Below are 14,380 nucleotides of genomic sequence, written 5' to 3'. Positions count from 1 at the left end.
TGTCCTCAACCGCATCTGGCCCGCGGGCTGTAGTTTGAGAACCCCTGCAAGTCTAGCCTGTTCTTGTCTTCCTTCTCTTCTCTTTTCCCTTCATCTAGTAAGCTCATCAGTTCCTGCCAGTTCTCCCCCAACCTCTCTGCTGCCCTCCAACTACCTTTCAGAAATCTTGAACTGGATGTACAGTAGAGATCTGAAACTCAAAATGTCCAAAACCTATTAACTTTTGCCCCAAGCGCGTTCCTTTCCCAAACTTCCTTTTTCTTTTGAGGGCAACATCATAGTCCCAGTCCTTCATCCTTGACTCCTCACTCTCTCATCCCCCTTATCAAATCGGATGCAGAGGTGGGGAAAAGGGGAGGGGCTGCCTCTCCAGTTTCACCTCTGTAACACCTCTTAAATAAGCCCCCTTTTCTCCTCTGACATTGCCACTATCACTTCACTCCTGGACTATGGCAATAACCTGCTGGAGGGTCAGCTTGCCTCAAATCTCTCTGCTCTTCAATCCATCCTTTCTTCAGTTGCCAAAGAGATTTTCCTAAAGTATAGATCTGACCATATCATCATCACCTCCATTTGATGGTTCCTTATCACTTCCAGAATCCAATATAAAATTTTTTGTTCAGCATTCAAGGTGACAAAAATAACTAGTTTTCTCTTACTGAGGACATCCCTGGGAAGTAAGTGCTATTATTAGCTTCATTTTACAGTTGAGGAAACTGAGGGAGACAGAAATTATGTGCCATGCACAAGTTAAATATCTGAAAACTAAATTTGAACTCAGATCTTTTAACCTTCAAGTCTCTCTGTTTATTGCACCACAGCTACCTGATTGCAAATGGCTTTAAGTGCCAAACAGAGAGGTTTGCATCTGATCCTGGAGGTGATGGGAAGTAGAATAGTGACATAATAAGTCCTATTCTTTAGAAATATCTTGGCAGCTGTGTGGAAGATGAATTAGAGACAGGAAAGGCTGGACACAGAGAAACCATTTTAGAGGCTATTATAATAGTCTCTCCTTCTCTCCCCCTCTCCCCCTCCCTCTTCTTCCCTCCTTCCCTCCCTCCCCCCCCTCTCTGTCTCTCTCTCTCTCTCTCTCTGTCTCTCTCTGTCTCTCTCTGTCTCTCTCTGTCTCTCTCTCTTCTCTCTGTCTCTCTCTCTTCTCTCTGTCTCTCTCTCTTTCTCTCTTTCTCCTCTCTCTCTCTTTCTCTCTTTCTCCTCTTGCTCTCTCTTTTTCTCTCTCTCTCTCTCTCTCTCTCTCTCTCTCTCTCTCTCTCTCTCTCTCTCTCTCTCTCTCTCTCTCTCTCTCTCTTCTCTCTGTCTCTCTCTCTCTGTCTCTCTCTCTGTCTCTCTCTCTTCTCTCTGTCTCTCTCTCTCTATCTCTCTCTCTGTCTCTCTCTGTCTCTCTCTCCCTATCTCTCTCTCTCTGTCTCTCTCTCCTCTCTCTCTGTCACTCTCTTTCTTTCTCTCTTTCTCTTCTCTCTCCGTCTCTGTCTCTCTCTGTCTCTCTCTGTTTCTCTCTGTCTCGTCTCTCTCTCTCTCTCGTCTCTCTGTCTCTCTCTCTCTGTCTCTCTCTGTCTCTCTGTCTCTGTCTCTCTCTCTCTCTGTCTCTGTCTCTGTCTCTCTCTCTCTGTCTCTCTCTCTCTCTTTTTCTCTCCCCCTTTCCTTCTCCCTCTCCCTCTCTCTCTCTCTCCCTCTCCTCCCCCTACTTTCCTTTTCTGTGGAATTAAAAAGTTCTTACTTTCACAGCTATGTAAGAACAACAATGGAGAAGTTAAGTGGCTCGGATGGATATAGCAATAGTTCTAGGGTCAAGAAGACCTGAGTTCAAATTTGGCCTCAGACACTTTCTTAGCCATGTGACCCTGGGCAATTTACTTAAACCTGTGTGCCTCAATTTCCCCATCTGTCAAATGAGCTGTAGAAGGAAATGACAAACCATTCTGGTATCTTTGCCAAGGAAACCCCAAATAGGGTCATGGAGAGTCTGGCACACCAAAAATGATTCAGCAACAACAGAAAATCGACCACCATTGCTGGACAGGGAGGAGGAGTAGATAAGTCTGGAGAGCACTGGCCTAATGGAGAAAGCTAAGCTGTTTCTTGTGGTTATTGATTGAATGTGGGGAGTGAGGGACAGAGAAGTGAGGGTGACTCCGGAAGGGCAAACTTGGGAATGCTAGTGGTGCTTCAGAAAATAGTACCTCTGAAAGAGGAGTGTGTTTGAAGGGCTCAGGGAGGGTCTGAGGGGCAGTGTATGTCCCGAAGCACCAAAATGACACTGTATATAATCACAGCAATGTTGTTTTAAGAGTGACGTTGAGCAAATAATTTTGACTATTATAAACACACAAACGAATTATAAAATACATAGTCTTTGAACCCTAGGTATCATCTTACTTTCTCTCTTGCTCACCCTCCATATCCAATCTGTTTCTAAGGCCTTCTTTGCCACATTTTTTGAATATACACCCTTCTCTCTCTTGACACTGTCATCACTCTAATACAAGCCCTCATCTCCTCACAGCAGAATTATTGTAGTAGCTGTGTGTGTGTGTGTGTGTGTGTGTGTGTGTATGGGGGCAGTGTCTACCTGCCTCCATTCTCTCCCCATAAATCCTCCACTCACCCCTAAAGCAAATTTCCTAAAGTTCAGGGCTGACCATGTCACATACACCCTTATCCCCTGCTCAATAAATTCTCTTGGTTTCCCTATCACCTCCAGAATCATGTATAAAATCCTCTGTCATTCAAAATTCTTTATAACCTAGACTTCCTTGAGACTCCCCTTGCTTTTCAGTATTTTCAGGGCACTGGAGTACTGCTTCCCACAATAAGATGCTCCATCTCTTGGCTCTAGACTGTTTCTCTAATGACATCCCAGGCCTTAAATGCTCTTCCTCTTCCGTGGCTTCCTTAAAGTCCCAAATGAATTCCCAACTTCAGAAAGCTTTTACTAACTCCTCTCAATTCTAATGCTTTCCCCTTGTTAATTATTTTCCTATTTTTCTGGCATAAATTTGTTTACATACTGTCTCTCCCAATAAATTGTAAGCTCCTTGCCATCAGGGACTTTCTTTTGTGTTTCCAGTATGTAGCAGTGTCCAGCACATAGTACACATTTAATAAATGCTTAATGGACTGACTGGTGCATCTAAAAGAATGAGTGGATAGGAATAAACAAACCATCCTATGGAACATATATGAGCTCTAAGGCATTCTCAACCAGAGGCTGCTGGTTGGTTTCTCAGTTTACATGACAGAGGTGGTGAGGCTATACCAAAGAGAATTGAGCACTGAGCCAGGAAGGTTGCCTATTCAATAGATTTTAAGAAAAATGACTCATAATAAAAAAAAATCAAATATCTTTTGTCGTTTTAAAGAATAACTATGCAAGGACATGCATAGAAAATATGCACATATTTTAAATTAATAATTTCTATATTTCCATGATATTTATTCTAGTTATTATTTTGTTTGCGGAAATGAATAAATGATGGGTATCAATATTCATTAGGTAAATTGGTCTATACTTTTCTTTATCTTTTTTGGCCCTACCTGGTTTAAGTATTAGCAGTATGTTTGTATCACAAAAGGAATTTGGTAGGATCTCCTTCTCCTATTTTTCTAGTTTGTAAAATATTGGAATTAAATTGTTTTTAAAATGTTAAGTTGAATTCACTTGTAAATTCATTTGTCCCTGAAGATCTTTTTCTTAGGGAGATCATTACTAGATTATTTAATTTCTTTTTCTAAAATGGGACTATTTAAGTAACTTATTTTCTCCTCTGTTAATCTGGGTAATCTATATTTTTGTAGGTAGTTATCCATTAATGATGGATATTAAAAAGGACTTAATTATTTCCATCTGTTCAGTATGACAGAACTCTTCAAGTTCATCCTATCCCCCTCTTCTCCCTCCCCAGCAGTGGTAGCTGTTTTTACGTAGCTGTGATGTCATGAGCTTTTCTATTTGTCTGAGACTGAATATCAGGATCTGGTTGTTTCTTCTGAATTTGTCTCTCTCCAGGACTAAACAGTGATCCTGAGATGGCTGTTTATAGCCCTGAGAAGTACCTCATGAGCTCAAGAGTTCAGGAAATTTTGGTTATCTAACAAGAAGTGATTTCCACAACTTCTAGGAGAACATAACCACTGCTAGGGGGAATGCTACAATTGAAAGAAGTAAGAAAGCTCCAAGCTTTGCCCTAGCTTTCCAAAAGTTTTGGACCTTGAGCAAGTTGGTAAAAATAAAATGCCATTTCAATAGTCTTCCTGGAGTTTTTACATTCTAGGATAGTTTGATAAAGGTTGTGAGTTATTGTTTCATATTTTAAGTATTTGCCATTGGAGGCTTATAAGTCCTTTTGTGTTTTTCTTGTGTAGTGGAGGAAATAAATTATTGAACTATACTTGATCTATTTTACATATTGACTTCCTTTCTAGAAGAAACTTGTTAATGCCTTTAGGGAATAATCTAGACATTATTTATCTCTAAAATTTGTTTGAGATTTTCCCTCAAGTTCTGTTACTATAGAGAGGAGCAAAATTAGACAGAGAGTGTGAGAAAAACTAAACCTGCTTCCTTTTATAGGGCAGGTTCCTCCAGGATAGAACTCCATGGAAGTCACTCAAATTGTGGAAGCACCTTGATTGGAGATGGTGCTCTTCCCCTCTCTTTCCCCACCCCTTACAGGGAAATATAATAGAGATCAATTTTAGACATGTTACACTTAAGATACCTATGCATGGGATATCTAGATATCTAAAAAAATTGTTACAAAAGTTTTTTAAAAGTTGGTGATTAGGGACTAGAGCTCAGAAAAAAAGAGTGGGGAGTGTGTATGTGTGTGTATGTAAATATGCATATATATGTACATTCAAAATATACACAGACATATTCATATTTAAACATATTGCACAGACACACACATATATGCATATCACTGAGAGCAAGTATAGAGAGAAAAGACAGAAGTCCAGGAAAGAGGTTTGAGGGGGGCAGCTAGGTGGCACAATGGATAGAGCACCAGCCCTGAATTCAGGAGGCCCCAAGTTCAAATCTGGTATCAGATACTTAACACTTCCTGTGTGACTCTGGGCAAGTCACTTAACCCCAGCCTCAGGAAAAAAAAAAAAAAAAAAAGAGGTTTGAGGGCAGTTTATGGTAACAAAGGAGGATTGAAGAGTGGTCAAACATGTAAGAAGAGAAAGATTGGAGTCAAAAGATCCAGAGAGAAGAGAATATCAAGCATAAGGTCAAACAATTCACAAGCATTTATTAAGTACCTGCTGTATGCCCAGATCTATTCTAGGCATCAGGATAAAAAGACAAAACTGAAAGTTGTCTTGCCCTCTCTAAATGCTAATATGTGAAATGCTACAGAGAGGAGGTAGTTAGGTGGCTCAATGGATAGAACTCTGGACCTAGAGTCAGGAAGAGCTGAGTTCAATCCAGTGTCAGACACATTAACTATGTGACCTTGGTCAAGTCATTCAATCTCTTTCTCTTAATCCACTGGAGAAGGAAATGGAAAATCCTTTTAGTGTCTTTGCCAAGAGAGCAGCAAGAGCACTATGCCACCTGGCACAGTGGATAGTGCTGGGCTTGGAGTCAAAAAGACCCATCTTCCCGAGTTCAAATCTGACCTCAGATACTGACTAGCTGTGTGATCCTGGGCAAGTCACTTAACCCTGTTTGCCTCAGTTTCCTCATCTGTAAAATGAGCTGAAGAAGAAGACTACAAACTACTCCAATATCTCTGCCAAGAAAATCCAGATAGGGCCACAAATTAATGGACATAACTGAAAAAGACTGAAAAGCATCTTTGCCAAGAAAAAAACATGGAGAATATGATCCATGGCATCGTGAAGAGTTGGATATGACTGAACAACAACAATGACAGAGAAAACAAGGATTGAGAAAAGGCCATTAGAGATGGTCATGAAGAGATCATTGGTATTTTGGAGAAGAAAAATTCAGCTGAATAATGAGATCAGAAATTAGATGACAAGGGGTTAAGAAGTGACAGGAGACAAGTGGAAATAGCTATTTTTTAGATTTTGCCTGAGAATGGGAAGAGAGATAACAAATTAACAGATCCTACAGCTAGAAGTAAAAGAGACTTGAAACTCCAGGAATATGAATCAAATGAGCTTTTCTTAGGCATAAAAGAAACTTAGAACTGATTCTTTGACTTCAACAGAAAAAAAGAGTGATCTAATGATCTATAAGATGTTGTTGGTCAAATGTTTGTGGCAGCCCTTTCTGTAGTGGCTAGAAACTGGAAAATGAATGGATGTCCATCAATTGGAGAATGGTTGGGTAAATTATGGTATATGAATGTTATGGAATATTATTGCTCTGTAAGAAATGACCATCAGGAGGAATACAGAGAGGTTTACATGAACTGATGCTGAGTGAAATGAGCAGAACTAGGAGGTCATTATACACTTCAACAATGATACTGTACGAGGATGTATTTTGATGGGAGTGGATATCTTCAACATAGAGAAAATCCAATTCAGTTCCAATTGATCAATGATGGACAGAATCAGCTACACCCAGAGAAGGAACACTGGGAAAAAATGCATTTTTGTTTTTCTTCCCAGGTTATCTTTACCTTCTGAATCCAATTCTTCTTGTGCAACAAAAGAACTGTACAGACCTGCACATATATATTGTATCTAGAATATACTTTAACATATTTAACATGTATAAAACTGACTGCCATATAGGGGAAGGAGTGGAGGGAGGGAAGGGAAAAGTTGGAACAGAAGAGAGTGCAAGGAACAATGTTGGAAAATTACCCAGACATATGTTCTTGTCAATAAAAAGCTATTAAAAAAAAAAAAAAAAAGATGTTGGTCTCAAGTACCATACTTGCCACTTTCCTCAGCCAGATCAGTAAATCTTCCCTAATAATTCCTTCCCTTCTAATCAATACTGCATAAAATTTGCTCTAAACCATGTTTCATGGAATTCTGGTGTTCTGAGCTATGTAAAGAAAGATTCCATGAAAAAGAAGTGTTATAAATAATTTCTTCCTAAAATATTTTTAAATTATGTATGGATTCATTTATGTTTTTTGGTTGCTTTTTAAAAGTCTTGATTTCCTCCTTTGTACCAAAATATCACCAACTCCCACCCTCTCCTTATTGCTAGGATTTTTCATACTTTCAGGTTCCCTAGAGCAATGGTTCTCAAAGAGTGGTCCAGAAAATCCTGGAGGGTCTCAGAAACTCTTTCAGAAAGTCTATAAATTCAAAATTAATTTTTATTTCAAATATGATAAATATCTATAAACGTAACCCACATAAACAAAAACTCTTTTGACAGCTCCTGAATAGTTTTTAATCGCATAAAGATACTGAGAACAAAACTTTGAGAACCATTGCTCTAAACCATTATTTCCAACAATATATTTTCATCAAGAAAAAAACAAGTGGATGACAGATGTCTCTTGCTCAGATTAGATGCCCATTTATATAGAGTTTGTTCATCAATAAGCACATTTGGCACAGAGAGTACATATAGACAATGAGTTAGGCCTGGAGTTTAACAGGAAAAGGAAGGTGAGCTGAATTACGTTCAGGAAATTACAAAATTTCTTCAATGGTCCCATACTTCCCATGAAAGCAAAGGCCCATCATTTGACTGCCAACATTCTATTAGTGATGCAAAATGTAGAATACAATAGTCTCAAAAGAATTGAAAAAGAATAACAATAGAGGGCAAAGGAGAGGCAACTAATAAGAATTTCCAAAGAAAACAAAAGCAAAGATGTCATCAGTTGTTGTCTCATGTATAGTCTTGATATAGTAAAAAACCTTAAGAAAGGTAATATGTTTAAGATAAACTTTAACAAACTGAATATGTGGTTCCTGGAAAATGTAAAAACTTACAAAGTTCCCTTAAAAGTTACAGTCATCTGATCAACTGTGATGGACTTGGTTCTTTTCAACAATGAGATGATTCAGGCCAATTTCAATAGACTTGTGATGGATAGAGCCATCTGTATCCAGAGAGTGGATTGTGGGGATTGATTGTGGATCACAACATAGTATTTTCACCTTTGTTGTTTTTGTTGTTTGATTGCTTGTTTTTTCTTTTTGATTTTTTCCTTTTTGATATCATTTTTCTTGTGCAGCTTGATAAATGTAGAAATATGTTTAGAAAAATTGCACGTTTAACCTATATCAGATTGCTTGCTGTCTAGGGGATGGGTGAGGGAAGGAAGAAAAATTTGGTATACAATGTTTTTCAAGGGTGAATGTTGCAAACTATTTTTGCATGTATTTTGGAGTTTTTTGTTTGTTTTTTATTTTCCTTTTTTCATAATTTATTTATTTACTTACAATCCCTATGCATGGGTAATTTTTCCAACATTGACCCTTGCAAAATCTTTTGTTCCAAAATTTCCCCTCCTTCCCCCCACTCCTCCCCTAGCTGGCAGGTAGTCTAATACATGTTAACAATGTTGAAATACATGTTAAATCCAATATATGTATACATATTTATTACAGTTATCTTGCTGCACACACACAAAAAAAATCAGATCAAGAAGGAAGGAAAAGAAAAACCGAGAAAGAAAACAATGCAAGCAAATAATAGAGAGAGTGAGAATCCTATGTTGTGTTCCACACTCTGATTCCAAGGTTCTCTCTCTAGATGTAGATGGTTCTCTTCATTGAACAAGTGGAACTGGTTTGAATCATCTCATTGTTGAAGAGAGACACCATCTATTGGAATCGATCTTCGTATAGTCTTGTTGTTGCCATGTATAATGATCTCCTGGTTCTGCTCCTTTCACTTAGTATCAGTTCATGTAGGTCTCGCCAGGCCTCTTTGAAATCATCCTTTTGCATGTGTTTTGAAAATAAGAAGCGATTATTTAAAAACTTATTCCATCTTATTCCAACCAAACTTTATGTGCCAAACTATAGCTTCTCTTTTGACAGCTTTTATATACCATTAAAAACACAGACATCTTTAAGTAGAAGCAAAAGATAAGAAGAAGAAAGACTGGTCTCAGGGTTGAAGGCAAGGACTTACAAGTGGTCAGTCAAAGCATTCTGTCTTGTAATATTAGAAGAAATTAAGGAAGGACTTCAGTATATTGGATGGACCCTTCCCTCCCTGATTTCCTTACTGCAGTCCCTCTGTGGAGAATTATGGGAAAACTTGGAAATAAATCAGTCAGGATGAGTAAGCATGGATAACTTTCAGATTATATCCAAATTATTGTGATTATAGAGTCCTTGAGGTAGTTTTAAGCCCGGAAATATTTAATTTAATGTTCCCTTAGCAAGCAGCAATTTTTACAATCCTTTTCTCTCAGCTATTTGCCATTTTTTTAATTTAATTTTTTTTATTTCCCCCAGTAATATATAAAGCAATTTTTTACATTTGTTTTTAAAACTTTGAGTTCCAGATTCTCTCCCTTTTTTCCTATCTCCAGGGAGAAGGCACATATGATACTATGCAAAACATTTCCATAAAAGTTATGTTGCAAAAGAAAACATAGATTTTCTCTCCCTACCTTCCTAAAAAAACACACAAAAAAAAACCCCAAAACAAAAAAACAAACCTTGAGAAAAATAAAGTTAAAAAAAGTATGTTTCAATCTATATTCAGACACAATAAGTTCTTTCTCTATGTATGGATAGCATTTTTCATCATAAGCCTTCCAGAATAATCTTGGATCATACAATCCTTTAAGAAAAATCTCAGACTTACATCAACTGATGCTGAGTGAAATGAATAGAACCAGAAGATCGCTGTACACTTCAATGTTGTATGAGGATGTATTCTGATGGAAGTGGAAATCTTCAACATAAAGAAGATCCAATTCACTTCCAGTTGATCAATGATGGACAGAAATAACTACACCCAGAGAAGGAACACTGGGAAGTGAATGTAAACTGTTAGCACTACTGTCTATCTACCCAGGTTACTTATACCTTCGGAATCCAATACTTAATGTGCAACAAGAAAATGGTATTTACACACATATATTGTATCTAGGTTATATTGTAACACATGTAAAATGTATGTATGGGATTACCTGTCATCGGGGGGAGGGAGTGGAGGGAGGGAAGGGATAATTTGGAAAAATGAATACAAGGGAAAATTACTCATGCATATATACTGTCAAAAAAATTATAATTATAAAATAAAAAAGAGAAAAATCTCAGGTTATACTAAAAATTATTTTGTTAAAGGGCACAACCTCCAAAATAGTCCTAGTTTGACTCCCTTATGTTCATGAAAGTCCTATTGTTCTAAGGCTCTCAACTTGGAGTTTTAACTATAATTTCTTATGTACAATTAGTTACTAAATTTTATTGATTCTTTCTTCATAATGTTGCTCAACTATGGAACTTTTTTTTTAAATTTTCATTATCTTCTTTAGTCCCCAGCCTCATTATCTTACTTTAGGATTGGTGTAATAATCTTCAATTAGCTTATCTCTGTCTCTTCCCATCCATTCCATCCATTTATTCCTATATACATTTATTAGTGTACATACTGATAAATTACTCTAACATACTACTTCAGTCCTGCCACTCCTTTCCTCAAAAACTTTAAATGACTTCCAATTGCTTAAAGAATAAAGTCCAGATTTCTCTGTTTTTCAAGGTTCTCCATACTCTGACTTCAACTTACCTTTCCAACCCTCTTTTATTTCCTATTGCTTCCTAATAGAAACCTTTCAATCTAACCAGCCTAGCCTCCTCTCTTGTGCTCATTTCTATCTGTGCTATTTCATTCATTCTATGTCTCCCACCTGGAGGGTCTGTTTCATCCCCTCTCCAATTTTTGCTCATCTTTTTAGGGTTCATTTTATATTTCACTTTATCTATGAAGCTTTGCTCAGTCACCCTTCTCTGAATTGCTTTTATTGTCTGTACCACTCATTTGGGCCCTTACACTGAAATAAAAAATAGTAAATGATTAACTGCTATGTCGAGGTAACTTGTCTCCCTAATTAAACTGGGAGCTTCATGAGGACAGGGATGATATGATGTCTTATGATTTGTTCATATAAGAAAAAAAAAGGTTGGGGCAACTAGGTGGCACAGTGAATAAAGCACCAGCCCTGAAGTCAGGAGGACCTGAGTTCAAATCTGGCCTCAGACACTTTAACACTTTTAGCTGTGTGACCCTGGGCAAGTCACTTAACCCCAATTGCCTCAGTAAAAAGAAAAAAAAAAAAGATAAAAAAAGGTTGGCATGGGTTTTCTCCCCTAAAGTTTCATGAACAGCTTTTGTTTTGTTCATTACTATCATTTCACAATAATTCCCTGCTCTTCTCCTCACCCCATAACATAGAAATCTCATAACAAAGAAAAACAATAACTAAAGCAAAGTAGACTCAGAGTCTGCCACTGATGACTGAGATGATCACGTTTCCCCACTCAAAGGTTCAGTTAACAAATTCTACATATGTAACAGATAGGTATAAAAAGCAAGTTTATAATGAAACCAGATAACCTAGGGATAGTTATCCGGTTCACATTTGCTAACCCTTCATTATGATCAGCATTGTCTAATCCAATTCTAGTTTAATCCAGAGCATGACCCAGTTCAGTTTGTTTTACACTTAAGTGCTAAGAGAACTTTTGTAGAAAAACATGAAACTTATCTGCCTGCTGAGATGCCTGCTTGAGAAGGCAACAGAGCTACTGACTATGGGAGCAAAGTCAATGTACAGTTCTAATTGGATGTCCTCACAGAATTTTCTCTTAGCTTGCAATTTTGTGACATCTGGAAACAGCTGCCTTTTAGAATTAAGGGGAATCCTGTGCACACCCTTTGAACCAGCAGTGCCATTACTGGGTCTGTATCCCAAGGAAATCACAAAGGAGGGAAAAAAACCCACGTGTGCAAAAATATTTGCAGCGTCTCTTTTTGTGGCAGCAAAGAACTGGAAAATGAGTAGGTACCCATTAATTGGGGAATGGCTGAATAAGTTATTGTATATGGAGATAATGGAATATCATTGTTATATAAAAAATTATAAACAAGCTGATTTTAGAAATCCTGGAAAGATTTACATGAACTGATGATGAGTGAAACAAGTAGAACCAGGAATACATTGTATACAATAACAGCAACATTTGTATTTCCTAGAGATTCCTAGCATTTAGAATGTTGGTTTACAGTAAGTAAATAAAGGACATTTTACACCTTCCAAAGATATATACTGTCAATTTTAGGAACCCATTCAGGACCTTTTCTTCATGTTTCCCCAGCCCCCTTCAGACTGTTTCAGGGATGTGTGACTCACTAGTCAGGAGCTGGGCTGCTGTGGGAGGATAAGAAAGGCATTCTACTGGAACGCTGTAGTTGATTGTCAGCACGTTGAAAAGATTGGGTGGAAACCTAAGAGAGAAACACATCTCACTAACTCCAATGTTCAAAATCATGTAGAAACAGAGGGATTTGATGGAGGCAGGGCTCTCTCCCTGTATTACTCAGTGTTCTTTCTATCCACTGTCTTCTCCAACTATTATGGACTGGCTTCTGTAATCATTGGTAAGATTCACATCTAGAAGTGATTTTAGAGATCCTCTAGAATCAGTTCTGATATTTTACAGATAAAAAAACTGTGTCCCAGAAAAAGAAAGGGCTTTTTAATCCCAATTAAAATCAGTCCAAGCTATTTTAAATCTAGGATACTAATTATTGGGGGTGGGGAATGGTAGAATTCATCACATCAAACAAATACCAAAGTTCCAGAATCAAAATGAACCTTCAACCTGAAGAAACATGTTTCTGATAGAGCAAAGTCAAGATTTGAACTCAGACCTTTGATTCCTAATCCAGGATTCTTTTTGCAATATTTCATTGCCTCTGTGTCTGGGTTGATCTCATTTAAAAAAAAAAAACATATATATATATGTTTATATATATATATATATATATATATATATATTTGTTTTCAAACAAGTGACTGATTTTATTTATTTTGGCTTTTTATTTTCAAAATATATGCAAAAATATATGAAAGTTTTCAACATTCACCCTTAAAAAACCTTGTGTTCCAAAATTTTTCTCCCTCTCTTCTCCCATCACCTCCCTTAGATAGCAAGTAATCCAATATATGTTAAACATGTACAATTCTTCTATACATACTTCCACAATTATCATGCTGCTCAAGAAAAATCAGAGGTTGATCTCATTTTTTTCTCAGTTTGTCCTACTTCAACAAGGAATTTTGTTGAAGAGATCCTTGGCACAGGGAGGACTAAGCAGCTTAACTCTGAAAAATCTGTCTTACTCTCTTAGCAAAACTTGGCATGGAGTGGGAGGGGAGAAAATGGAAGAAAATAAGCTTTTATAGTGCCTACTGTTTCAGGCATGGTGCTGAAGTATTTTACTATCTTATCCCATTTGACCTTAACATCAGTCCTTCCAGGTCGATGCTATTATTTTTTACATTTTACCTTTGCATTTAAGGAAGCTGAGGTGGGCAAAGATTTTAACTGACTTGCCTAAGCTACGCAGCTAGTAAGTGTCTGGAGTTGGATTTGAACTCAGGCATTGCTGACTCTAAGCCCAATATTCTATCTACCACCTAATGCCATTATGATATAGTCAAAATCACTCTGATTTTGGAATCAGAGGAAGTGGGCTCAAATTTTGCCTCTGATGTTTACTGTCTGAGTGACCTTGGACCCCAGCATCCTCATCGATAAAATGTGAGGGTTAGGCTGACTCGAACTCTTGTAGCACTAGCTATGATTCTGTAACTGCTTTCTGGGATTAATTTTGAATTCCAGGAAACTTGGCTTTCCTACTTATCAATGACCCAATTCCATCCTCCTCTCCTCTGAGCTGGGGCGACCAAATGACCCAGAGAAAATGACTCCTTTTTACATGGGGAAGAATAGGGGCCAGCATGTCAAGTAGAACCACTATCTAAGGGCATTCTAGATCACTAGTAGTCTTCTCCATAGTTGCAGTGACCAAAAAGAGTCCCCAATCCCTCTCCCTGGGCTGGACTGCTAATTCATTCCCTTTCTTTGCTGGGAATAGGTTCAATGTAGAGGTTCCCTCTATGAGAATTAGGAATAGGGGCTACCTAGGTACAAGCAGGCTTATTTGGGAAGGCTTATAATTTAGCAAATAAATTTCCAGGGACTTACAATTCCAGAACTGCTCTCACTTACCTGGGATCAGGTTTTATCTGAGAATCACTTAGCTCCATTATCCAGATTTGTCTTCTCCTGTGGTCTGGCTGCCTCAAGAGGTGGGTAGCAGTGAAGTTCAAAGTGTGCTCTGGCTGAGCTCCTGAGATTTCAGTGTGAAGCTGATAGTTTCCGTGCTAACCCACTCCCTCTCTTCCCTCCTTCCTGTCAAGCCAAGTTCCTGGTA

General features: G+C 37.8%; 1 protein-coding gene across 1 annotated transcript in view; it reads right to left on the bottom strand.

Moving 5' to 3' along the window:
• Positions 1 to 14,380, bottom strand: part of SLC51A (solute carrier family 51 member A) — a 27,061-nt gene extending 12,681 nt beyond the window's left edge. Inside the window, exons 1-2 of the mRNA XM_074301545.1 lie at positions 14,176 to 14,380; positions 12,291 to 12,385 (exon numbers count right to left, since the gene is read on the bottom strand). Coding sequence (XP_074157646.1) covers positions 12,291 to 12,385; positions 14,176 to 14,213 — 133 coding nt within the window. The 5' untranslated portion in view covers positions 14,214 to 14,380. The remainder of the gene's footprint in view (positions 1 to 12,290; positions 12,386 to 14,175) is intronic.

This window comes from Sminthopsis crassicaudata, chromosome 3 (genome assembly GCF_048593235.1).
Source record: "Sminthopsis crassicaudata isolate SCR6 chromosome 3, ASM4859323v1, whole genome shotgun sequence".
Lineage (NCBI taxonomy): Eukaryota > Metazoa > Chordata > Mammalia > Dasyuromorphia > Dasyuridae > Sminthopsis > Sminthopsis crassicaudata.
Note: the sequence above shows the minus strand (reverse complement) of the source record. Positions and strands in the feature narration are given on the sequence as shown.